Source organism: Chiloscyllium punctatum, chromosome 23 (assembly GCF_047496795.1).
Source record: "Chiloscyllium punctatum isolate Juve2018m chromosome 23, sChiPun1.3, whole genome shotgun sequence".
NCBI lineage: Eukaryota > Metazoa > Chordata > Chondrichthyes > Orectolobiformes > Hemiscylliidae > Chiloscyllium > Chiloscyllium punctatum.
The window spans coordinates 36,919,684-36,946,301 of record NC_092761.1 but is presented as its reverse complement, the minus strand read 5'-3'; the positions used below and the strand labels follow the sequence as shown (position 1 = coordinate 36,946,301).

Here is a 26,618-nt window from a genome sequence, read left to right as displayed (position 1 = left end):
ATGGAAAGGGTGAATGCACTCAATCTTTATCCCAGGCATTGCGAATCGAGGACTAGAGGGCATCAGTTTAAAGTTAGTGGGGAAAGAACGAAATGGTAACTGAGGGGAAACACATTTGGAATGAGCTGCTTGTGGAAGTGATTGAAGCGGGCACATTAACAACATTTAAAACTCATTTGGACAAATACACGGAGAGGAAAGGTTTAGAAGGATATGGGCCAAGCTCAGGGAAATGGGGTTAATGTGGAGGACATGTTGGTCATCATGGATCAGTTTGGGCCCAAATGGGACATCTCTATGCTGGAGGACTCCATGACTATTGGGGAAATCGATGGAAATAAAACCTAATAAATCCCCAAAGCCTTATGCTCTCCATCTTTAAGGATGTCCTTAATGAAGTCACCCGAGAAATAGTGGATGCATTGTGATCATTTTCCAGCATTCTGTAGACTCTGGAAGAGCTCTAAAAGACTTGGCAGCATGGTGGCTCAGTTGTTAGCCCTGCTGTTTCACAGCATCTGGAACTTGGGTTCAATTCTAGCCTTAGGTGACTGTCTGTGTGGAGTTTGCACATTGTCCACGTGGGTTTCCCCTGGGTGCTCTGGTTTCCTCCCACAGTCTTGGGGGGGAATTGCAGGTTAGTTGAATTGGCAATACTAAAGTGTTCAGGGATGTGTGGGCTAGCTGCATTAGTCAGGAAAATGTAGAGTAATAAGGTAGGGGAATGGGTGTGGGTGGGATAGTCTTCAGAGGGTCAGTGTGGACTTGTTGGGCCAAATGGCTTATTTCTACACTGTCGTGATTCTATGACTGGAGGGGAGCTAATGTGACTGCACTATTTTTTTAAAAAAAGGATGGACAAAGAAAATGGGGAATGATAGGCTGGTTAGCCTGAAACCAATGGAAGGGAAAATGTTGGAGTAAATGTTAAGGACATAATAACTAAGCATTTGGAAAGCAGTGACACGATTGATCTTAATCAGCATGGATTCACGAAAGGAAATCATGCTTGACAAACCGTCTGGAATTTTTGAGGATGTGTCCAGTACACAAGGGTGAATCAGTTGGTGTTGACACTTTGGGCTTTCAAAAGGCTTTTGACAAGGTTCCACATAACAGATTAGTAAGGAAAGTTATGGCTCATGGTATCGGAGGTTGTGATTTGATGTGGATAGAGAACAGGTTGGCAGACAGGAAGCAGAGAGTTGTAATAAACTGTTGCTTCTCAGAGTGGCAGGCAGTGATGGGTGGGGTACCATAGGGACCCAAGTTGTTCACAATACACGTTAATAGTTTGGATGAAGGAATTGAATGCAACATCTCCAAATGTGCAGACAGCTGAGTGGTAGTGTGTGTTGTGAGGAGGATGCTCAGAAGTTGCAGAGTGACTTGGATAGGCTGGCTGAAAGGGTAAATACTTACAAACGCAACATAATGGGGATAAACGAGAAGTTATCCACTTTGTGGAAAAAACAGGAAGGCAGATTATGATTTGAATAGTGGCAGGAAAAGGTGAAGTCTAATGAGACCTGGGTGTGATGGTGGAACGGTCACTGAACATTGGCATGCAGGTGTAGGAAATGGGGGAAAGCTCATGGCATGCTGGCCTTCAGAATGAGAGGATTTGATACAGGACAATGGATGTCTTCTTGAGTTGTACAGGGCCTTTGGGAGGCCACACCTTGAGTACTCCGTGCAGTACTGTGATCTCCTAATCTGAGGAAGGACATTCTTCCTATTGAGTGAATCTCACAAAGCTTCAACAGACTGATTCCAAGGATGGCTGGACTGACATATGAAGAAAGACTGGATCAATTGGGTTTGTACTCACTGGAATTTCGAAGAATGGGGACAGCCATTGAACCTATGGAATGTCTACCACAGAGAGCTGTTGGGACCAGGTCATTAGATGTATATTCAGGGAGCTGCAAATGGGTCTTCAGGCTAAAGGGATCAAGGGGGTATGGAGAGGAAGCAGGAGTGGGATACTGAAATTGAATGATCAGCCATCATCTTCTTGAACGATGGTGCTGCCTCGAATGGCCAACATCTGCAGCTATTTTCTATGTTTCTGAGTGTGCAGCAAGTCAGTATCACTGAGCAGACTGGAAGGAGTATTCTGCAGGTCAGTATCACTGAAACAGATTGTGAGGATGTGGTACATGAGGATAGTGTTGATTTCGACTTAAAGCAGCTTGAGAGGAGAGCAGTAAATTTTGTAAGATTGTGCTGGTTAAGTGCATCTTTAAAAGCTCGAAGTTAAAAAGCATTTAGAGGAGGGTGGGGTGAGTACTCTGTGGTCTACTCCCTTAAACAAACTATGGTTGGAAGTTTGGACTGTAGTGGGAGTGCTTGGAGTGGGGAAAAAAGCCTCTAGTGTCATTACGATTATTGAAGGGAGTATCTAACAAGTTTAATTTCAGGGGATGTCATAACCAGTCTTGCAACAATCATGTAACAAAATGTCAATTGTCACAATAGCACTGAGCCAGCTCATAGCCTCCCATGTCACCTAACCACAAGCAGCAGGGCATCATGGGGACAATTAAACCTCCCCATGAAAGCAGATTGATCTTCTCCACATTCCAGCTGACTCCATCTCCACTCCCACAAACATTTATTCCCTTGTAGATCCAAATTCTGTCAAACTCAACCTTGATTCTCGATAATGACTCAGCATCTGCTGCTCTCTGTGGAAGAGAATTACAAAGAGTTAGTTATGTTCAGTGAAGTTGAAGACTGTCCAACAGTTCATCAGTCTCTTTCACCCAGGGTGTCCGTAGCCCATGAATCAAAACTCATTTGTCCTACATCTATTATTCAGCTTCAGATGCCAAACTATAGTCCGATTTCCACATTGACAATTTCATCGGAGCAGTGCAGAGTCTGTTCAAATTGTCATCTTGTGTTTTAATTTAATCCTTAGATGGCCAGGTTCCCTCAGCAGAATCCCTTTCATTGTCCCTCCTGTGTTCTTGATACCTACATGGATCACCATGCGCAAGGTGATTTGTTTTTATTCACGGATATGGACATGACTGGCCAGGAATCCAGTGACCCAGGGAATGTTCTGGAAACTGGGTTCAGATCCTGACATGGCAGATGGTGGAATCGGAATTCAGTAAAATCCTGGAATGAAGAGTTTAATGATGACCATGAAACCATTATTACTCATTAGATAAAAAAAACACACATCAGTTTCACTGATATTCAGGGAAGGAAATTGTCATCCTTACCTCATCTAACCTGCATGTGATTTCAGACCCACAGCAATGTGGTTCACTCTTAATTGCCCTCTATGCAATTAGGGTTGAACAAAAATTCTAGCCTGGCCAGCCAACCCGACATCTGTTGCACCTGTGAATGAGTCAAGACAACAAATGTCAAACAAGCTCTGAATCCCTGAAAATAAAACAATGCTCCAGGAAAAGCCATCATCACCAGTGAAGGCTCAGTGAGCCTGCATCATTTTCAGAAACAAAACAAAAAATTGCTGGAAAGCTCAGCAGGTCTGGCAGCATTTGTTGATAGAAATCAGAGATAACATTTCGGGTAAAGTGATCCGTCATCAGAAGGGATTTCCCTCCACAGATGCTGCCAGACCTGCTGTGCTTTTCCAACAATTTCTATTTTATCTTTCTGATTTACAGCATCCACAGTTCTTTCAGTTTTTATTCTGTATTGTTGTCTGAGTGTCACTGGCATGCCGTCTTTTACACCAGTTCCACTATCAGAATCAGCACATGGCGTGACAGAGAAAGAAATGGGACAATCTTTCTACAAAATGTGTGATCAGAAGGTTTTGTTTTAATATTTGGTTCTCATACATGCTTCTATTCTGCCATTTCCAGTCACTATACTATCACTGATAGATTATTCTCGTCAAACGAAAAAGCAATACTGGAAATAATTCAATATAATGCAACACAGTGAGGAGATCATTCTAACAAAGTGTAGGAAAGTTCTGTCACTCGGTGAGAAATAGCTCCCAGCAGAGTCCTGCAACTTACTCCTGTGGACACATTGGTTTGTGCAGTTACCCAGGAACCCGAGGTTTTGTGCTCACTGTTCCATTCACAAGCTTGTCCTTTATTCCTCTCTCCCTGGAGCTGCTCGATTGTGGAGCTCGACTCCAGGAAAAGACAAACCCAGGAATATCCAAAACAGAGCTGTCACTGGGTGAATCCAGAGGGTGGATGTTATTGGCAGAGGATTCCCTCTCAGCTGAAAGGCACAGTCGCCTTTCACTCCGACACAGATTCACCTTCCAGCAGGCTTACTGGGTACGGTAGTGAGCAGGAACCTGGAGTAACGTACTCCACAGGCCTACGAATATCGAGTGTAATTGTTAATGTTCCATTGCAGCCGAGACAGAGTCCCATTCTGGCTCCTTCATGCCTGTGCATGTCCCCAGCAGGAAACATTGAGGAAGAGATATCCTGTAGAAACCACACTGTGAGGCCATGTCTCTGAGTGTCTGGGTCTCTGACCTCACAATGAGAGATGACCCTCACTTAGCTCGAGTGGAGACTGGAAAATCTTCAATAAAATTTCAACCTTCAGCACAGACGGTTGAAAGAAGTCGGGGTGGGTGCAGAATCAGCAAAAACATTATGACAGCTGTGATACTTATAACTTCCAAGGTTCACACAGGCCCCCTCAGTCTGGATCGGAACGACTTCACGACTCTCTTCTTTCCCCATTTGGAGTGAATTCATTTCCCCACAATCAGAATCACATTGAAGATTAAACAGAAACTAAAAAGGTGGAAACACTGTGTAAATAACAGGCAGAGTGGGGTTAGTGTTCAATAATAAATATAGAAACAAATCTGTATTGTATTTCTAAAACTGAAGCACCTCACTTGATCCATTGCAGACGCTTCAGTTTGTACACGGTGGAGCACTGAGGGGACAGGATTGTTGGAGTTGTCCATCTCACTCAACCATCAGTGACTGGTTTGTACTGAGAGCGAGGGCAGGTTTCTCAGCAAAGTTCTGAGAAGGAAGCAGCACGTAGCCTGGGGGGGGGGGGGTAGATAGAAAAAAACAAGAACCACAGTTTATTAATAACAGTATTTCTGACACAGATATAACCGTAAAATAAGGGACTTTCTGTTCCAGTAAACTGAACTGACGACAAGGAGCAGGTGGAATGTTCCCAGGCCCTGAATGACATAGATGACAATGAGAAGCCTCAGACCATCCCATCAGAACTCAAGCAGTGCCTTCCATGACATCAAGAGCAATAAATTACAATTCCCAATTGAGTTTGTCTCTGGTTTTTTCAGTCATGGGAATCGGGCATCGCTGGCTGGGCCAGCATTTATTGCTCATTCCTAGTTGCCAAATTCAAAAGGTGTGGATGAGCTTCTTGAACCACTGCAATCTAACTGTCCATTGTGGGTTTATCCACGTCGAGGAAAAGATACCACTACTTCCGGGTTTAAACACTGCGCGTGTGCAGTTCACCTCCGCGCAGACTCAGTTCAACGGCGGCGCCTCAAGCCTTCAGGGCGGGAGTTAACACTCTCCCCGCCTCCGATTGGTCACGTATCCTGTCGATCGCCGTGGTGTCGGCCAATCGGGAGTCCGGACAGCAGAGAAGGGTGGGGCCAAAGGCAGGTGTGAGGAAGGATCAGGATGGCGCTGGAAACGCCCAGCAGCTCAGGCACCATCCGCGGATCACGGAAAGGAACATTTCGGGCAAAAGGCCACCCTCAGGATTTCCCAGCTCCTCGGAGGATGCTGCTGTGTGTTTACAGCTGTTTGGTGTTACCTCCCCCAGACTCTATATCTGAACATTAACAGTTTGTTGATCTTCACGCCGTCGGGGGAAAGATGTTGGTTTAAAACCAACCTCCTGAGTCCAGCGCAGCCGAAACCCCCGGAGAAGAGAAGACGAACCAACCGCCTTCCCGCGGCTCCCGGTTTGAAATGCTACGCATGCGCAAGCCCCGCCCCTCCCTTCCCTCGCGCAGTGTCGGTTCAACGGCGGCGCCTCGAGCCACCTCAGGGCGGACAAAGCTCAGCCCCCGGCTCCGATTGGGTAAGGGCTCTGTCGATCCAATGGTGCTGGCCAATAGGGATCGCTGCCCCGCTTGGGCACCGCCCCCAGGAGGTGGATCCCTGGAGAAACAGGGTCTTATGGGGATCGGGGAAGGAAAGTTGGGTTGAGAATAATCAGATCAGACATGGTCTGACTGAAAGGTGGAGCAGACTTTGGGAGGGAATCCCTTCATCATGATGTTCCATCTTATGGTGATCCCTGTTCCATTGGGACAAGAACCTTCCACACTCAGTCCCGTCAATGTGACCATTCACCTGTTTGGGTCTGACACTGTTAGAAACGAAAATTGCTTCTTAATAATCGCTCTAGACAAATTCAGGAAAACAAAGTTTTATTAGCAAGTCTGCAGAGTTGGGCAGCCTTCTGAGTAAAAGGCGCGCTGAGGCTTACAAAGTTTCTCATTATATACAGTACAAATCCCTCCCCTCCTTGGCTCTAACAAGCCATGAGGTTCACATTCTTAAAAACATCATTATTCTTTGATTTGCACCCTTATCACAAAGTCTTCAGAGTCTCCAAAGTTGTTTCTCTCACCCTGCAGTATTATCAGTCAAGGACTCATTCTTCCCTGCCTGTGTTAATGGTTTCATCAATCAAGGGCCTGTTTGTTTTTACTCTGCTCACAAATTGTCAGCATTCTGCACAATTTAAACTATTCTACTTTTGAGTATACAAAATGTTTTAGAAAAGAAACAAAAGTTTTGTCTTTTATTATAGATCAGTCTGTGGTCCAGGCACATCTTAAAGTTTAAACCGAAATTACCTCTCACAATTCCACCCTTTTCTTTCTTTAAGATGTGCCTGACCAAGATAGCCCCCCCTCCTCAAGGGCCCGGGAAATCCTTGGTCTTTCGCAGCAACATCACTTTAAGTTCACGCGTCCCATGTTGTGGAACCACCACTGCCTGGAGTCGGGAAATATTTTTCTGAATTAAAAACTGAATACAGGGAGTTAGGCAGGGTAATACGAGAAGAAGAATCATGCCCCCCCCAACCACCAGCAACGCCGTGCGCCACCAGCTACCACCTAGGAGACCATCCCACCATCCGATGCCACTAAGAGGACGCCAAGATTGTACTGGCACATGGGCCAATTTCCGAATTTCATCGGAAATTTTCAAAACCGCTTTACCATTATCGTCAATTTCTAGACAGCAGTTAGTCAGGTTAAACTTCCCGTACACACCCCCCCTCCGAGGCCAACAGATAATCCAAGGCAAGTCGGTTTTGATATATAGCAGCCCTCATCTGATCCTGCTGCTTAGCCAGCAACTCCAGGGCCAGGGCAGTCCGGTTAGTAATAACCTCTACGACTGCTTGGAGCCTGATAATTCGATTTAACATATAGATAGGAGTACGATATCCCCATGATCCGTCCTGTGCCCATGTAGCTGGCCCGTAGTATTCAATAATCCGGGCCGGTGGCCACTCATCCCCCCCAATCACTGACTTGGATATCCCTTGGTGACCTACGGAGGGAGTCAAAGAGTTTAATCCCCAAATCGTTGCCTTCCTTCCGGGGTAATAGGAAGAACGCAGGTCGTATTAGACCCAGGAAGCATACCCCAGCCCATCCCATGGGTAGTTTGGAGTATGCCTGATTACCGCATATCCAAAATAGGCCATCTGGAGCAGGCCCTCCCTGCCTCACAACATCATCCCACAGTTCCTTTACCCCAGGGACGCCCTCATAAGGACTAGGACCACTGCAATTCCAGTAATCAGTCCCCAGCTCGTCAGAGGAGGAATCAGTACGTAATGGAACGCAATTTCCATGATCCCGGTTTGCAATGTACCAAGTAATATCCTCAGGCCACCATACTCGCGTGGTTGCATCCAATACATTCTGACAGGGACTAATCCCTACCTCCACTGTCCCCTTGCCTTCAATACGGAACCGGCCCTCAGGGCTGTTTGTCAGTCTCCACCCCTGGCTTTTTCTATCGTTGACACAGGTCCAAGTGGTTTGTAGCAACTCCCCTATGTCTAAGCTTTGACCAGTCCACGGCCATTGTTCCGACATATGCGGCCCCCCACAAACCCAGCAATTGCTAACATTTAAAACAGTGGCTATTCTAGAGGTGAGATCAATAAACAGGTTTTGTGTAACATCAGGGAGTTCAATCTTTCCTTCTACCTCTTCGTATACCGATGGCACTTTAGAGAGCACGACCGTTCCCTGACGGTCTTGCTCTTTCCCCAACCCCCGATCAGTGATCTGTATCTTGGTCTCCTTGACTCTGTCAACCTGTTCCCTGCGCAACACGGAGGATAGGTCCCACCTCCCAGTTTTGCTAATACACACCCAGCGGTCATTTATAGGGCATCCACGGATTTTGCCACCGTATCCTTTATTATATACCTGATAATAGGGTCTTCCACCCTCCCGACATTCTTGCCGTGCACTCACATCGTAACACCTATCGTCCACATAGGAATGGGACACAATGTTCCCGAGTAGATTCAAATCCCAAGTCTTACTATAGTTCGACATTTGTCACATCTCCCCTCACCCTCCCCCACATACAGGAGTAAATTGATCAATATCCCCACCAATACAGTCCAAGTAGAGTTCATTATTGCTGTCTTTTCAGTTTTACCACCAACGGCTTGTCCCCTTGCTCGCATGTCCAAGTGCTTTCTTCTTCAGATGGAACAGGCCCCTTTATCCTCGATGCGTGGACCCACCCTTTCTCTTTCGTCCGAACAGCTGCTTCAGTTGTTAACAGAACCAGGAACGGTCCTTCCCACCGCGGCTGGAGCTTTTCGGCCTTCCAGGTCTTAACAAGTACCCAGTCTCCGGGCTCCACCTTATGCAAGAGGAAGTCGAGCGGCGGAGTCTGAGCCAGGAGACCTTTCCTCCGGAGTTCTCTTGGGCAAATTTGACCTCAGTGGGATCCCTCCTGCGCCACGTGGTGTACCACAGATTGAGGTCACCTTTGATATTGACGCAAATGGCATCTTGAATGTCTCTGCTGTGGACAAGAGCACTGGCAAAGAGAGCAAAATCACCATCACCAATAACAAGGGCAGGTTGAGTAAGGAGGAGATCGAGAGGATAGTGCAGGAAGCGGAGAGGTACAAAGGTCAGGATGATATGCAGCGTGAGAAAATTACAGCCAAGAATTCCCTGGAGTCGTACGCATTTAACATGAAGAGTTCAGTGGAGGAAGAGAAAACGAAAGGCAAGATCAGTGAGGAAGATAAGAACAAAGTCATCGAAAAGTGTAACCAGGCCATCTCCTGGCTGGAGGCAAACCAAACAGCAGAGAAGGAGGACTTTGAGCAGCAGTTGAAAGATTTGAAAAAAAAATATGCAAGCCCATCATTGCCAAACTTTACCAGGGAGGTATGCCCGAAGGGCCATTCTCAGAACAAGTCAGAAAGGACCCTTCTGGTGGACCAACAATTGAAGAGGTTGATTGAAACTTTAACTCTCTTCAAAGTAATATCATTTTCAGTTGGTCTCTCTTCTCCACCATTCCATCCCCCCACCTCCCTGAAATTGCAACAGTCCTTTAGAATTTCTCGGGGCTTCTGTAAACCCAGTTGATTTGGACATTTGCACAGTTAGGTAAATGATGGCCTACATTTCTGAAGTTTGGGTGTTTGAATGGTAGCAATTAAACGTGTCAATGGTGAATTTTTCTGCAAACTGTTTCCTGTATGTTTTATACATTGAGTAGTTTACACCCTTTTAGCTGCTAATGGAGTTCTTTCTCAGTTTTCTGCACACTACAAGAATGCACCGTATGATTCAGAAATTCAGTCAGTTGTCACTAATCCTGAGAAGTTATTGTTTAGACAGGTTATACTTACAGTTAAGCAAGCCAGCTATCCTTTCTGTCATGTAGTTGGAACAGTGTTCCCTTATAATAAATAGTATACAACAGAGATTCTATTTTCATACAGACCACAAGAAGGTGGTGTTATAACAATTGGCAGCCTTTGCAGACTTAATTTGTATGCAATTATTGGGGAAAGTAATCACAATTAAATATCTTTGGTGGAAAATGCATAACATCCGAGCAGTGACTATCAATAATACAATTTCTCTCCGTGCACAACCAATTTTCAGATGATGTCCTTTGTGTTCTCCAAAAGCTTGTTTAACCATTTGAATCATTAAGTGGATAGGACCAATTTTCATGCATTGTGTGTCTGTTGCTGTCATAAATGTTTTTTTGTTTGCAGCAAAATTTAAGTTTTTTTTTTGATACCTTCCAGACATTGATTCTCTCACAATCTTTTCCATTTTTATGACTTTTCTTTCAACTCTGTCTGTTTTTTTCCCTTGGTTAATCATTCTTTGATATTCCCTTCCTGGAATCATTTTTCCTCACTGAGGAAACTGGGAGTCATGAACTATTTTCATAAAAGTGTGCAGTTGTTCATTAGTTGTCTTTTCTATTAAACTTCTTTCTGAGTCCACTCCAGTTAACTCTGCACAATGCCTACCTTCTTCGAGTTTATAGCACAGTTGTTTTCAACCCAAGTTTCTTACTCTTAACATGAATGCTAACTTCTATCATATTATGGTCACTGTAACCTTTAGAGTTTATTTTTACTTTGTGATCACGTATTAAACCTTCCTCAGTATATATTATCAGACGCAAAATAGCTTGATTCTCATTTGGATGTAGAACATATGATTCTAGAAAAGTGTCCTTCTGACTTCCTTAGGCAACTTGATTTTCCCAATCTACATGAAAATTAAAATCACCAGTGATAAATATACTGCCTGTTTTTTTACACACCTTATTTTCTCCCTGAACTATTCTGTCCCAAAGAAAGCTACTGTTGATGGGTCTGTGGACAACTCCCAACAGCATCTTTACCCATTATTTTTATAAGCTCCCACTTATATGGATTTTACAACATATGTTTCCAAGATCATTTCCTGCTACTTATACTTATTCTATCTACAAATAACAAAACATACCCCAGCCCATCCCATAATCGCCTTAGATCCCTTATTTCCCATTTCCGAGGACTTCATATTTCTCCCGTGATAATCTATCACAATGTAGCCAATTCCCGGACCTTCAGTCCCGTGATCGCCCAGGTTCCTTTGCAGGCACCCCCGGTCTTTGGATTCCTGTGTCCTACGTCTCTGTGACACAGATCACAGGCACCCCGTAGGTACACGTTCCTCCGCAAACACGGTCTCTGCAAAATCCCTCACAGGCCAGCCCCGGTCTCTAGATACCTGAGTCCTACGTCTCTGTAGAAAAATCCACAGGCACCCCGTAGGTCCCCAGGCGTCCGGAAACACGGTCCCCGCAAGTTTTTCTTACCTGGGTTCGGTGCACCGAAATTACTCGATCGTTAACCGTCCCCACTGCCTCGGCTACACCCCTCCTTTGTTTTCCTGAGCCTCCCGGATATCACTTGCTCAAGCCGCGCGGGGCGACAAGCAAGGAATCAGGGACTGCTGAAATCAGCAGGGTGCACCTTCTCCGATGTCCTTCCTCAGCTCCCCCCGCGGCCGGAGTGTTGATCCCGGACAACGAGCCCCCAAGTTGTTAGAAACGAAAATTGCTTCTTAATAATCGCTCTAGACAAATTCAGGAAAACAAAGTTTTATTAGCAAGTCTGCAGAGTTGGGCAGCCTTCTGAGTAAAAGGCGCGCTGAGGCTTACAAAGTTTCTCATTATATACAGTACAAATCCCTCCCCTCCTTGGCTCTAACAAGCCATGAGGTTCACATTCTTAAAAACATCATTATTCTTTGATTTGCACCCTTATCACAAAGTCTTCAGAGTCTCCAAAGTTGTTTCTCTCACCCTGCAGTATTATCAGTCAAGGACTCATTCTTCCCTGCCTGTGTTAATGGTTTCATCAATCAAGGGCCTGTTTGTTTTTACTCTGCTCACAAATTGTCAGCATTCTGCACAATTTAAACTATTCTACTTTTGAGTATACAAAATGTTTTAGAAAAGAAACAAAAGTTTTGTCTTTTATTATAGATCAGTCTGTGGTCCAGGCACATCTTAAAGTTTAAACCGAAATTACCTCTCACAATTCCACCCTTTTCTTTCTTTAAGATGTGCCTGACCAAGATAGCCCCCCCTCCTCAAGGGCCCGGGAAATCCTTGGTCTTTCGCAGCAACATCACTTTAAGTTCACGCGTCCCATGTTGTGGAACCACCACTGCCTGGAGTCGGGAAATATTTTTCTGAATTAAAAACTGAATACAGGGAGTTAGGCAGGGTAATACGAGAAGAAGAATCATGCCCCCCCCAACCACCAGCAACGCCGTGCGCCACCAGCTACCACCTAGGAGACCATCCCACCATCCGATGCCACTAAGAGGACGCCAAGATTGTACTGGCACATGGGCCAATTTCCGAATTTCATCGGAAATTTTCAAAACCGCTTTACCATTATCGTCAATTTCTAGACAGCAGTTAGTCAGGTTAAACTTCCCGTACACACCCCCCCTCCGAGGCCAACAGATAATCCAAGGCAAGTCGGTTTTGATATATAGCAGCCCTCATCTGATCCTGCTGCTTAGCCAGCAACTCCAGGGCCAGGGCAGTCCGGTTAGTAATAACCTCTACGACTGCTTGGAGCCTGATAATTCGATTTAACATATAGATAGGAGTACGATATCCCCATGATCCGTCCTGTGCCCATGTAGCTGGCCCGTAGTATTCAATAATCCGGGCCGGTGGCCACTCATCCCCCCCAATCACTGACTTGGATATCCCTTGGTGACCTACGGAGGGAGTCAAAGAGTTTAATCCCCAAATCGTTGCCTTCCTTCCGGGGTAATAGGAAGAACGCAGGTCGTATTAGACCCAGGAAGCATACCCCAGCCCATCCCATGGGTAGTTTGGAGTATGCCTGATTACCGCATATCCAAAATAGGCCATCTGGAGCAGGCCCTCCCTGCCTCACAACATCATCCCACAGTTCCTTTACCCCAGGGACGCCCTCATAAGGACTAGGACCACTGCAATTCCAGTAATCAGTCCCCAGCTCGTCAGAGGAGGAATCAGTACGTAATGGAACGCAATTTCCATGATCCCGGTTTGCAATGTACCAAGTAATATCCTCAGGCCACCATACTCGCGTGGTTGCATCCAATACATTCTGACAGGGACTAATCCCTACCTCCACTGTCCCCTTGCCTTCAATACGGAACCGGCCCTCAGGGCTGTTTGTCAGTCTCCACCCCTGGCTTTTTCTATCGTTGACACAGGTCCAAGTGGTTTGTAGCAACTCCCCTATGTCTAAGCTTTGACCAGTCCACGGCCATTGTTCCGACATATGCGGCCCCCCACAAACCCAGCAATTGCTAACATTTAAAACAGTGGCTATTCTAGAGGTGAGATCAATAAACAGGTTTTGTGTAACATCAGGGAGTTCAATCTTTCCTTCTACCTCTTCGTATACCGATGGCACTTTAGAGAGCACGACCGTTCCCTGACGGTCTTGCTCTTTCCCCAACCCCCGATCAGTGATCTGTATCTTGGTCTCCTTGACTCTGTCAACCTGTTCCCTGCGCAACACGGAGGATAGGTCCCACCTCCCAGTTTTGCTAATACACACCCAGCGGTCATTTATAGGGCATCCACGGATTTTGCCACCGTATCCTTTATTATATACCTGATAATAGGGTCTTCCACCCTCCCGACATTCTTGCCGTGCACTCACATCGTAACACCTATCGTCCACATAGGAATGGGACACAATGTTCCCGAGTAGATTCAAATCCCAAGTCTTACTATAGTTCGACATTTGTCACATCTCCCCTCACCCTCCCCCACATACAGGAGTAAATTGATCAATATCCCCACCAATACAGTCCAAGTAGAGTTCATTATTGCTGTCTTTTCAGTTTTACCACCAACGGCTTGTCCCCTTGCTCGCATGTCCAAGTGCTTTCTTCTTCAGATGGAACAGGCCCCTTTATCCTCGATGCGTGGACCCACCCTTTCTCTTTCGTCCGAACAGCTGCTTCAGTTGTTAACAGAACCAGGAACGGTCCTTCCCACCGCGGCTGGAGCTTTTCGGCCTTCCAGGTCTTAACAAGTACCCAGTCTCCGGGCTCCACCTTATGCAAGAGGAAGTCGAGCGGCGGAGTCTGAGCCAGGAGACCTTTCCTCCGGAGTTCTCTTGGGCAAATTTGACCTCAGTGGGATCCCTCCTGCGCCACGTGGTGTACCACAGATTGAGGTCACCTTTGATATTGACGCAAATGGCATCTTGAATGTCTCTGCTGTGGACAAGAGCACTGGCAAAGAGAGCAAAATCACCATCACCAATAACAAGGGCAGGTTGAGTAAGGAGGAGATCGAGAGGATAGTGCAGGAAGCGGAGAGGTACAAAGGTCAGGATGATATGCAGCGTGAGAAAATTACAGCCAAGAATTCCCTGGAGTCGTACGCATTTAACATGAAGAGTTCAGTGGAGGAAGAGAAAACGAAAGGCAAGATCAGTGAGGAAGATAAGAACAAAGTCATCGAAAAGTGTAACCAGGCCATCTCCTGGCTGGAGGCAAACCAAACAGCAGAGAAGGAGGACTTTGAGCAGCAGTTGAAAGATTTGAAAAAAAAATATGCAAGCCCATCATTGCCAAACTTTACCAGGGAGGTATGCCCGAAGGGCCATTCTCAGAACAAGTCAGAAAGGACCCTTCTGGTGGACCAACAATTGAAGAGGTTGATTGAAACTTTAACTCTCTTCAAAGTAATATCATTTTCAGTTGGTCTCTCTTCTCCACCATTCCATCCCCCCACCTCCCTGAAATTGCAACAGTCCTTTAGAATTTCTCGGGGCTTCTGTAAACCCAGTTGATTTGGACATTTGCACAGTTAGGTAAATGATGGCCTACATTTCTGAAGTTTGGGTGTTTGAATGGTAGCAATTAAACGTGTCAATGGTGAATTTTTCTGCAAACTGTTTCCTGTATGTTTTATACATTGAGTAGTTTACACCCTTTTAGCTGCTAATGGAGTTCTTTCTCAGTTTTCTGCACACTACAAGAATGCACCGTATGATTCAGAAATTCAGTCAGTTGTCACTAATCCTGAGAAGTTATTGTTTAGACAGGTTATACTTACAGTTAAGCAAGCCAGCTATCCTTTCTGTCATGTAGTTGGAACAGTGTTCCCTTATAATAAATAGTATACAACAGAGATTCTATTTTCATACAGACCACAAGAAGGTGGTGTTATAACAATTGGCAGCCTTTGCAGACTTAATTTGTATGCAATTATTGGGGAAAGTAATCACAATTAAATATCTTTGGTGGAAAATGCATAACATCCGAGCAGTGACTATCAATAATACAATTTCTCTCCGTGCACAACCAATTTTCAGATGATGTCCTTTGTGTTCTCCAAAAGCTTGTTTAACCATTTGAATCATTAAGTGGATAGGACCAATTTTCATGCATTGTGTGTCTGTTGCTGTCATAAATGTTTTTTTGTTTGCAGCAAAATTTAAGTTTTTTTTTTGATACCTTCCAGACATTGATTCTCTCACAATCTTTTCCATTTTTATGACTTTTCTTTCAACTCTGTCTGTTTTTTTCCCTTGGTTAATCATTCTTTGATATTCCCTTCCTGGAATCATTTTTCCTCACTGAGGAAACTGGGAGTCATGAACTATTTTCATAAAAGTGTGCAGTTGTTCATTAGTTGTCTTTTCTATTAAACTTCTTTCTGAGTCCACTCCAGTTAACTCTGCACAATGCCTACCTTCTTCGAGTTTATAGCACAGTTGTTTTCAACCCAAGTTTCTTACTCTTAACATGAATGCTAACTTCTATCATATTATGGTCACTGTAACCTTTAGAGTTTATTTTTACTTTGTGATCACGTATTAAACCTTCCTCAGTATATATTATCAGACGCAAAATAGCTTGATTCTCATTTGGATGTAGAACATATGATTCTAGAAAAGTGTCCTTCTGACTTCCTTAGGCAACTTGATTTTCCCAATCTACATGAAAATTAAAATCACCAGTGATAAATATACTGCCTGTTTTTTTACACACCTTATTTTCTCCCTGAACTATTCTGTCCCAAAGAAAGCTACTGTTGATGGGTCTGTGGACAACTCCCAACAGCATCTTTACCCATTATTTTTATAAGCTCCCACTTATATGGATTTTACAACATATGTTTCCAAGATCATTTCCTGCTACTTATACTTATTCTATCTACAAATAACAAAACATACCCCAGCCCATCCCATAATCGCCTTAGATCCCTTATTTCCCATTTCCGAGGACTTCATATTTCTCCCGTGATAATCTATCACAATGTAGCCAATTCCCGGACCTTCAGTCCCGTGATCGCCCAGGTTCCTTTGCAGGCACCCCCGGTCTTTGGATTCCTGTGTCCTACGTCTCTGTGACACAGATCACAGGCACCCCGTAGGTACACGTTCCTCCGCAAACACGGTCTCTGCAAAATCCCTCACAGGCCAGCCCCGGTCTCTAGATACCTGAGTCCTACGTCTCTGTAGAAAAATCCACAGGCACCCCGTAGGTCCCCAGGCGTCCGGAAACACGGTCCCCGCAAGTTTTTCTTACCTGGGTTCGGTGCACCGAAATTACTCGATCGTTAACCGTCCCCACTGCCTCGGCTACACCCCTCCTTTGTTTTCCTGAGCCTCCCGGATATCACTTGCTCAAGCCGCGCGGGGCGACAAGCAAGGAATCAGGGACTGCTGAAATCAGCAGGGTGCACCTTCTCCGATGTCCTTCCTCAGCTCCCCCCGCGGCCGGAGTGTTGATCCCGGACAACGAGCCCCCAAGTTGTTAGAAACGAAAATTGCTTCTTAATAATCGCTCTAGACAAATTCAGGAAAACAAAGTTTTATTAGCAAGTCTGCAGAGTTGGGCAGCCTTCTGAGTAAAAGGCGCGCTGAGGCTTACAAAGTTTCTCATTATATACAGTACAAATCCCTCCCCTCCTTGGCTCTAACAAGCCATGAGGTTCACATTCTTAAAAACATCATTATTCTTTGATTTGCACCCTTATCACAAAGTCTTCAGAGTCTCCAAAGTTGTTTCTCTCACCCTGCAGTATTATCAGTCAAGGACTCATTCTTCCCTGCCTGTGTTAATGGTTTCATCAATCAAGGGCCTGTTTGTTTTTACTCTGCTCACAAATTGTCAGCATTCTGCACAATTTAAACTATTCTACTTTTGAGTATACAAAATGTTTTAGAAAAGAAACAAAAGTTTTGTCTTTTATTATAGATCAGTCTGTGGTCCAGGCACATCTTAAAGTTTAAACCGAAATTACCTCTCACAGACACCATTTCATGTGGTGTCTGGTGGATCAGAGTGTGAGGAGTAATTATAAATGTTGTTATCTGTAAAAATCACAAGGTTGTATCATGAAAGAGGAAGTGGGGGGGGGGGGGGTGGTGTAGATTAATATTGTACAAACAGTTATAAGCATCTGTTTCCCACTTCTGCAAAAACATAATAAAACCACAATCAAGAGTTCATAAGGTTCAGTGTGGATAAAGAACGGGAGGAAATGTTACTTTAACAATGCAAGGAAGCAGATGGTAGTGGAAGAGGATACGCTAACAATGGACCACAGCAGGATGTGGTGAAATGGCCAAGCAAGACTTATACTTTGTTATGTACGAGGCCGGATAAGGCAAGAGATAAACAACAGTAATGGGCGCCGGGTTTAGAATAGTGGGAGGAGGGAAAGAGAATTGAATTGTATATAAGTTGTGTACTCGTTAAGCTCGGTATGCCTATCTTAGAGGCACCACGCTATAATAAACGATACTGCTGCTTCAGATCTTGTCTCGGACTGAAATTATTGAAGTGAGTGGGTTCTATTTCCCACAATTGGGGGCCTGTTCGGGATATTCTTCCATCGCCGGGGGAGTGGCTGGCCCTGGACACTGGGAAGATGCGTCCCGTTCCCGATTGAGGAGCGGTCTCGTGTCCCAGTTTGGTCCGCTCCCTTGGGTGTCTGGTACGAATCCCACAAGAGAGACATCTGAATCAGACAGTGAAAGGAGGTCGATAGAAAATACAGCAAAAAGGGGCCAGGCACCTCTGTGCACAGACCAAGGTAAGAAAACTGACTTTTAAGTATTGCCTTGGTGGCCGGGAAAAGGGGTATTTAATCGCTGAGGGACTGGCGAGGGTCCTGAGAAATGGGGGGTAGGCAGAGTAAGTCAAACTGACGAAGTAAAGGAAGAAAAGGTCCCTGGTAACATTCCTCCAGAAACTCCGTTGGGGAGGATGTTGAGGAAATGGACAAGTAACACTTGTACAAGGGAAAAAGATAAAAAGAAAATGATGAAATATTGTTGTTTAGAATGGACCAAAGAACCAATCCTTCGTCCGGCTGTCTTCTGGCCAAAGTACAGCTCGGATGAGGATTGGGTCTGTCAGTATTTAGATCTGTATGTGAATGAAAAACAAACCTTTTAGTCAAGAGGAGGCAGACTATGCGTCTTGTTGGAAGAGCAGTTTGGGAGTGATGGTAGTAAAGACAAGGGATCCTCTTGGCTGCTTCCCCCCCCCCCGGAACAAATTAGGTGGAAGTGGAGGAGTAGGAGGAGAGACAGATAGATGGGGACAGGGAACAGATGACCCACAAGGGGAGGAAGAAGGGGCGGTTGACAGGGATGTTGTCCCAGACCCTCAATCCTCAACGAAAGAAAAGGAAGATAAAGTAGATGTTGAGGAGGCCTCCGGAGTATCTAAACCAAAGCCTAGGGGAGGAAAACAAAAAAAGGGGAAGAACGTAAAGAGTTATCCCCTTCAGGAGGTACCAGTAGGGGACAAAGAGATTGGGTTTGTAAGTGCCCCCTCACCAGTGGGGAGGTCAGAACATTTAAAAAGGAGATGAAGGTCCTGGTTGAGGATCCGGTAGGGTTGTCTGAACAAATTGATCAATTCTTGGGGCCCAGTCTGTATACATGGACAGAGTTAATGCCTATTTTGAATATACTATTTGCTGGAGAAGAAAGGGGACTTATTCGAGGAGCATCCATTAAAATATGGGACAGGGAATATCCCATTGGGGATGGGGATGCTGGACAGGGAGAGACAAAGTTTCCCCTCAGAGACCCCCAGTGGGACAATCAAAACCCGGATCATAGAGAAACAATGAGGGAATTGAAAGACCTGATTCTAAAAGGAGTAAGAGAGGCAGTTCCAAAGTCGCAGAATTTGACTAAAGCCTTTGAAGTTAGACAGGAGAAAGATGAGACTCCCTCAGCTTTCTTGAAAAGATTAAGAGTCTCAATGCAAAAATACTCTGGAATGAACCCTGAGGAGAGAGAGAACGAGAACCTGCACAGTTACTGCCTTTGCTGTTTGAATTCATGTATCGCTGGACATCGGAATGCATCTGGGAAAATTAACAAACAGTAAAATTCACAACTAATCTTGGAGGAACTGTTGGGCGAAGTTCACAGCACAGAATCAGATAAGTTAATTGTTTTAAGTCTGTCCAAGAGAGAGGTTGCAGTAGTGAGTATAGTGGATTCTTTCTTGATTATATGTTTTTGGAGATAAGTCTCTTGATTAAACTTAAAATATAAGCCATAACTATTAATTTAACCTGGGGCAGTGTTTGTAGAGGAATAAGACGGTGTATTTTCAGGGTCTGTAGATTGTGAAGGAGCAAAAATGGCCTTTGCAGTGATATGTACTTCATGTCAGATGTGGGGGTTTAAAGAGATTTTAAAGGTTACTGCGGATTATATCTGCCATAAATGCTGTTGGATGCGAATCTTATCAGACTGTGTGGATCGGTTGGAGAGACAGATAGAAGCAATGAGGAATTTGCAACAGCAACAGTATGTGATGGATGACAGATATAGGAAGGGGGAAAGTCTCAGATACAGTCAAGATGTGTTAACTCCAGGAAGGGTAAGAGAGGTAGGCAGCTAGTGCAGGAGTCTTTTGTGGATATACCCATTTCAAACAGGTATGCTGTTTTGGAAAATGGAGGGGGTGATGGATTCTCAGGGGAATGTAGCATGAACAGCCAAGTTTCTGGTATTGAGACTGGCTCTAATGCAACGAGGGGTACGTCGGCTTCCAAGAGATCAATTGTGTTAAGGGATTCTGTAGTCAGAGGTACAAACAGACGTTTCTGTGGCCAGCAGAGAAAAAGTAGAATGGTGTGCTGTTTCCCTGGTGCCAAGATCAAGGATGTCTCCGAGAGGGTGCAGAATGTTCTCAAGTGGGAGAGGGGCCAGCAGGAGGTCATTGTCCACATTGGAACCAATGATATAGGAAGGGAAAAGGTTGAGATTCTGAAGGGAGATTACAGAGAGTTAGGCAGAAATTTAAAAAGGAGGTCCTCAAGGGTAGTAATATCTGGATTACTCCCAGTGCTACGAGCTAGTGAGGGCAGGAATAGGAGGATAGAGCAGATGAATGCATGGCCCAGGAGCTGGTGTATGGGAGAAGGATTCACATTTTTGGATCATTGGAATCTCTTTTGGGGTAGAAGTGACCTGTACAAGAAGGACGGATTGCACCTAAATTGGAAGGCGACTAATATACTGGCAGGGAAATTTGCTAGAACTGCTCGGGAGGATTTAAACTAGTAAGGTGGGGGGTGGGACCCAGGGAGATAGTGAGGAAAGAGATCAATCTGAGATGGGTACAGCTGAGAACAGAAGTGAGTCAAACAATCAGGGCAGGCAGGGACAAGGTAGGACTAATAAATTAAACTGCATTTATTTCAATGCAAGGGGCCTAACAGGGAAGGCAGATGAACTCAGAATATGGTTAGGAACATGGGACTAGGATATCATAGCAATTACGGAAACATGGCTCAGGGATGGGCAGGACTGGCAGCTTAATGTTCCAGGATACAAATGCTTCAGGAAGGATACAAAGGGAGGCAAGAGGAGGGGAAATGGCATTTTTGATGAGGGATAGCATGACAGCTGTGCTATGGGAAGATATTCCCAGAACTACACCCAGGGAAGTTATTTAGGTGGAACTGAGAAATAAGAAAGGGATGATCACCTATTGGGATTGTATTATTGATCCCCCAGTAGTCAGAGGGAAATTGAGAAACAAATTTGTTAGGAGATCTCAGCTATCTGTAAGAATAATAGGGTAGTTATGGTAGGGGATTTTAACTTTCCAAATATAGACTGGGACTGCCATAGTGTTAAAGGTTTAGATGGAGAGAAATCTGTTAAATGCGTACAAGACAATTTTCTGATTCGGTATGTAGGTGTACCAACTAGAGAAGATGCAAAACTTGACCTACTCTTGGGAAATAAGGCAGGGCAGGTGACTGAGGTGTCAGTGGGAGAGCACTTTGGGGCCAGCGACCATAATTCTATTAGATTTAAAATAGTAATGAAAAAGGATAAACCAGATCTAAAAGTTGAAGTTCGAAATTGGAGAAAGGCCAATTTTGACGGTATTAGGCAGGAACTTTCGAAAGCTGATTGGAGGCAGATGTTCGCAGGTAAAGGAATGGCTGGAAAATGGGAAGCCTTCAGAAATGAGATAACAAGAATCCAGAGAAAATATATTCCTGTCAGGGTGAAAGGGAAGGCTGGTATACATAGGCAATGCTGGATGACTAAAAAAATTGAGGGTTTGGGAAAGAAAAAGAAGGAAGCATATGTCAGGAATAGACAGGATAAATCGAGTAAATCCTTAGAGAATAGAGGAGGTAGGAGTATACTTAAGAGGGAAATCAGGAGGGCAAAATGGGGACATGAGACAGCTTTGGCAAATAGAATTAAGAAGAATCCAAAGGGTTTTATTAAATTCATTAAGGACAAAAGGGTAATGAGGGAGAGAATAGGCCCCCTCAAAGATCAGCAAGCGGCCTTTATGTGGAGCCACAGAAAATGGGGGAGATACTAAATGAGTATTTTGCATCAGTATTTACTGTGGAAAAGGATATAGAAGATATAGACTGTAGGGAAATAGATGGTGACACCTTGCAAAATGTCCAGATTACAGAGGGGGAAGTGCTGAATGTCTTGAAACGGTTAAAGGTGGATAAATTCCCAGGACCTGATCAGGTATACCCGAGAACTCTGTGGGAAGCTAGCGAAGTGAATGCTGGGCCTCTTGCTGAGATATTTGTATCATCGATAGTCACAGGTGAGATGCCGGAAGACTGGAGGTTGGCAAACGTGGTGCCACTGTTTAAGAAAAGGGGTAAGGACAAGCAAGGGAACTATAGACCGGTGAGCCTGACCTCGGTGGTGGGCAAGTTGTTGGAGGGAATCCTGAGGGACAGGATGTACATGTATTTGGAAAGGCAGGGACTGATTAGGGATAGTCAACATGGCTTTGTGCGTGGGGAATCATGTCTCACAAAACTGATTGAGTTTTTTAAAGAAGTAACAAAGAGGATTGATGAGGGCAGAGTGGTAGATGTGATCGACATGGACTTCAGTGAGACATTCGACAAGGTTCCCGATGGGAGACTGATTAGCAAGGTTAGATCTCATGGAATACAGGGAGAAGTAGCCATTTGGATACAGAACTGGCTCAAAGGTAGAAGTCATAGGGTGATGATGGAGGGGTGTTTTTCAGACAGCAGGTCTGTGACCAGTGGAGTGCCACAAGGATCGGTTCTGGGTACACTACTTTTCATCATTTATATAAATGATTTGGATGTGAGCATAAGAGTTGTAGTTAGTAAGTTTGCAGCTGACACCAAAGTTGGAAGTGTAATGGACAGCGAAGAAGCTTACCTCAGATTACAACAGGTTCTTGATCAGATGGGCCAATGCGCTGAGAAGTGGCAGATGGAGTTTATTTTGGATAAATGCGAGGTGCTTCATTTTGGGAAAGCAAATCTTAGCAGGACTTATACACTTAATGATAAGGTCCTGGGGAGTGTTGCTGAACAAAGAGACCTTGGAGTACAGGTTCATAGCTCCTTGAAAGTGGAGTCGCAATTAGGTAGAATAGTGAAGGTGGCATTTGGTATGCTTTCTTTTATTGGTCAGAATATTGAGTACAGGAGTTGGGAGGTCATGTTGCGGCTGTACAGGACACTGTTGGAATATTGCGTGCAATTCTGGTCTCAGAAAGATGTTGTGAAACTTGAAAAGGTTCGGAAAAGATTTACAAGGATATTGCCAGGGTTGGAGGATTTGCGCTATAGGGAGAGGTTGAATAGGCTGGGGCTGTTTTCCCTGGAGCATCGGAGGCTGAGGGGTGACTTTATAGAGGTTTACAAAATTATGAGGGGCATGGATAGGGTAAATAGACAAAGTCTTTTCCCTGGGGTCGTGGAGTCCAGAAATAGATAGGGTAAATAGACAAAGTCTTTACCCTGAGGTGGGGGAGTCCAGAATTGGAGGGCATCGGTTTAGGATGAGAGGGGAAAGATATAAGAGGGACCTAAGGGGCAATGTTTTCACACAGAGGGTGGTACGTTTATGGAATGAGCTGCCAGAGGATGTGGTGGAGGCTGGTACAATTGCAATAAAAATAAGGATGGCTGTTTTCTAAAATCTACACTCAGGCAGCAGTTCTCCACAATACAAACAGGGACTATTGTTTGCTACTAGATACACCGGGACTCCTTGTTCTCTGTATTATAGACAGGGACTGCTGTTCCCCTGTATTATAGACAGGGACTGCTGTTCTCTGTATTACAGACAGGGACTGCTGTTCCCTGTATTATGGACAGGGACTGCTGTTCTCTGTATTATAGACAGGGACTGCTGTTCCCCTGTATTATAGACAGGGACTGCTGTTCCCCTGTATTATAGACAGGGACTGCTGTTCCCCTGTATTATAGACAGGGACTGCTGTTCCCCTGTATTATAGACAGGGACTGCTGTTCTCTGTATTACAGACAGGGACTGCTGTTCCCTGTATTATGGACAGGGACTGCTGTTCTCTGTATTATAGACAGGGACTGCTGTTCCCCTGTATTATAGACAGGGACTGCTGTTCCCTCTATTGTAGACAGGGACTGCTATTCCCTCTATTGTAGACAGGGACTGCTGTTCCCTGTATTATCGACAGGGACTGCTGTTCCCTGTATTATCGACGGGGACTGCTGTTCCCTGTATTATCGACGGGGACTGCTGTTCCCTGTATTATCGACGGGGACTGCTGTTCCCTGTATTATCGACGGGGACTGCTGTTCCCTGTATTATCGACGGGGACTGCTGTTCCCTGTATTATAGACGGGGACTGCTGTTCCCTGTATTATAGACAGGTACTGCTCATTCTCTACAATAGACAGCAGACATGTTCGGGTTCCTACAGTCCCACAAGATTTATCTTGTTGGCAACTTCTTGAATGAAATGCTTGAGTGGGGGATATGCCAGACCATGAGGTGACAGATTGTGTTGGAATACAACTCTGCTGCTGTTGCTGGCCCATAGCCCACTCTTGTGTTCCTGGGTCTGTTCGGAGTCTATTTAACACAGCGATAGTGCCACTCTACACAATGGAGGTTATTCCCAATGTGAAGGAATCTCAGTAGTGTATAACCAGAGATTCAATATCATTGCGATATCACTAAGAGGGCAGATGAGGAGAACTGTTTACTTATTTTGAGCTCCCAGCATCTAGGAATATTTGACAGAAAAAGGTAGTGGAACCTGGTTCCAGGAATAAATGGAAGAGAGTTGGAGAACTTGTTCAGGATAAGGAACTTCCAGGTTTCAATTGGAGATGGGGGACTCAACATGTCTGCTGTTTCAAAGCACAAAAGGCTGAGGGTCCTCCTCTGTACTTTTAAGTTCCCATAATGCTGCAGTAAAATAACTGAGAACATTATGGTTTTTAGGCAGCCAAAATTTTGTTCAACATAACATTTTCTTTTTATCATCATCTTTCGGTGTTTCTTAAAGGATGCCAAATGGTAGGGGAGCAAACAAAGCAGGCCAAGGGGCATCTGCATCCCAGCAACCAATCTGTGGTATCAGTGACCAGTTTCCAACAGGAACATGAACAATGTGCAAAGGAAAGAATGATATATCACATTGGATATGTATCAATCTCCAGCCACTCTCCGGATTGCCATCAACTGCACCTAATACAGTCACCTCAACGCCAACGAAGGCAAATTCTGAAACCTCTCTGAAAACTCAGCATGGAATTGGTTTGGATTTGGGGATGGGGGGAGGGACAGAGGCTGGGGGACACTGCGGAATGATCAGGCAGGAGAGTAGCAGGTGAAGTCTCTGACATGTTTAGATTTAGATTAGATTAGATTACAGTGTGGAAACAGGCCCTTCAGCCCAACAAGTCCACACCGATCCGCCGAAGCGCAACCCACCCATACCCCTACATTTACCCCTTACCTAACACTACGGGCAATTTAGCATGGCCAATTCACCTGACCTGGAAAATTTTGGACTGTGGGAGGAAACCGGAACACCTGGAGGAAACCCATGCAGACACGGAGAGTATGTGCAAACTCCACACAGTCAGTCGCCTGAGGCAGGAATTGAACCCAGGTCTCTGGCGCTGTGAGGCAGCAGTGCTAATCACTGTGCCACCGTGCTGCCCACCTCCACAAGATGCATTGCATTGTGTGAGGTCTGTGGACACTCTTCCTGCCCACCCCAAACTTAGATTCTTGGAAGATTAATGTTCAACTAACACCTTATTCACCCCCATCGGGCGTAGCCAGCAGTAGGTAGGCAGCATTCTACTTAGTGGAGAAAGACACTCATTGATTTACTGGATAGTAATGGGGGGAGATGGCTAGATTGAGCTGTTCCTCAAATGTTTGAGACACCTTCCTGCAAGAGGCTAGAGAAGAAATTGGAGGGGGCCCTGGCTGATAGATTTCCATCATCAGTCGCCATGGGTGAGATCCTGGAAGACTGGAGTGGCTCCCTCTAGCGGCCAGGAGGAGGAATGGCAGCCACTGTCTGAATGACTGAAACTGATTTTTTTTGAGAGAAATGTCCCACTGGGTCCTTTATTCTTCTTTCACCATCCAGTAACAAGGCAGCACACCCTCCCCCTGAAATACCAACATGAATTACTTCAATACTATAATACAGGACATGGGTAACTGTTAGGAACCACAGAAAGATGAAAACGTTTCACATTATTACTTGGTCAGAAGTTAATTGAACTGGTCCTGTCATTTCCTGCTTTCTGCCTCCCTCCCTTTTTAAATAAAGGAGTTAGATTAGTTATTTCCCCTGTCTAAACGAACCCTCCGCTAATCTAACCCACTTCAATTCATGCAGAAAATGACCGAAGAGGGAGATTGACAGTGATTGGGGTATCGCATTATAAGGGAACCAGGCAGATGTGTGTGTGAGGGTGGGGCTGTGACACCAGGTAGTACACTGCCTCCCTGGTTCCAGAGGCTGGGATGGCACTGAGGGGCTGAACGACAGTCCAAAGGGGATACCAGCCAATATAAAGTGAGAGGACAGAGGGAGCATTGAAAGTCGAATATAGGAAGTTGTGAAATCAGTTGCAAACCAGGAAACAGAGTAACTGTGTTATTTTAAGACAAAGACTATCCTGCGTACCTTTGAAGGAACTATGAACCTGCACTCCCTTTGTTGGATCCCTCATGTCTTACATACTAGTTAGTGGAAATAGAATATCATTCTT

The 26,618-nt window shown here is 45.0% G+C and overlaps 2 protein-coding genes and 1 long non-coding RNA gene across 7 annotated transcripts; all 3 read right to left on the bottom strand.

The window, feature by feature from the left end:
• Window positions 1–2,402: 2,402 nt before the first annotated feature.
• Window positions 2,403–5,922, bottom strand: LOC140494049 (uncharacterized). 3 transcript variants are annotated; one of them, XR_011963882.1, is made up of 5 exons: window positions 5,860–5,922; window positions 4,860–5,020; window positions 4,011–4,757; window positions 3,237–3,357; window positions 2,403–3,129 (listed from the first exon to the last, which is right to left on the bottom strand). It is a non-coding gene; the product is annotated as an uncharacterized lncRNA (long non-coding RNA). The 3 variants fall into 3 exon arrangements; XR_011963880.1 differs by having other exon boundaries at window positions 4,011–4,774; window positions 4,865–5,020; XR_011963881.1 differs by having other exon boundaries at window positions 2,403–2,690; window positions 4,011–4,774; window positions 4,865–5,020.
• Window positions 5,923–6,525: 603 nt separating this feature from the next.
• Window positions 6,526–11,452, bottom strand: LOC140494048 (endogenous retrovirus group 3 member 1 Env polyprotein-like). 2 transcript variants are annotated; one of them, XM_072592968.1, is made up of 2 exons: window positions 11,367–11,452; window positions 6,526–8,938 (listed from the first exon to the last, which is right to left on the bottom strand). In XM_072592968.1, exon 2 carries the CDS (start codon window positions 8,561–8,563, stop codon window positions 7,499–7,501), a length of 1,065 nt encoding a protein of 354 aa, XP_072449069.1. In that variant the 5' UTR covers window positions 8,564–8,938; window positions 11,367–11,452; the 3' UTR covers window positions 6,526–7,498. The 2 variants fall into 2 exon arrangements, with proteins under 2 accessions (XP_072449069.1, XP_072449070.1); XM_072592969.1 differs by having other exon boundaries at window positions 6,526–9,059; window positions 11,367–11,446.
• A 325-nt stretch (window positions 11,453–11,777) lies between these two features.
• LOC140494047 (endogenous retrovirus group 3 member 1 Env polyprotein-like) lies at window positions 11,778–16,704 on the bottom strand. 2 transcript variants are annotated; one of them, XM_072592966.1, is made up of 2 exons: window positions 16,619–16,704; window positions 11,778–14,190 (listed from the first exon to the last, which is right to left on the bottom strand). In XM_072592966.1, the coding sequence occupies exon 2, from the start codon at window positions 13,813–13,815 to the stop codon at window positions 12,751–12,753; it is 1,065 nt and encodes a 354-aa protein (XP_072449067.1). In that variant the 5' UTR covers window positions 13,816–14,190; window positions 16,619–16,704; the 3' UTR covers window positions 11,778–12,750. The 2 variants fall into 2 exon arrangements, with proteins under 2 accessions (XP_072449067.1, XP_072449068.1); XM_072592967.1 differs by having other exon boundaries at window positions 11,778–14,311; window positions 16,619–16,698.
• Window positions 16,705–26,618: the final 9,914 nt, after the last annotated feature.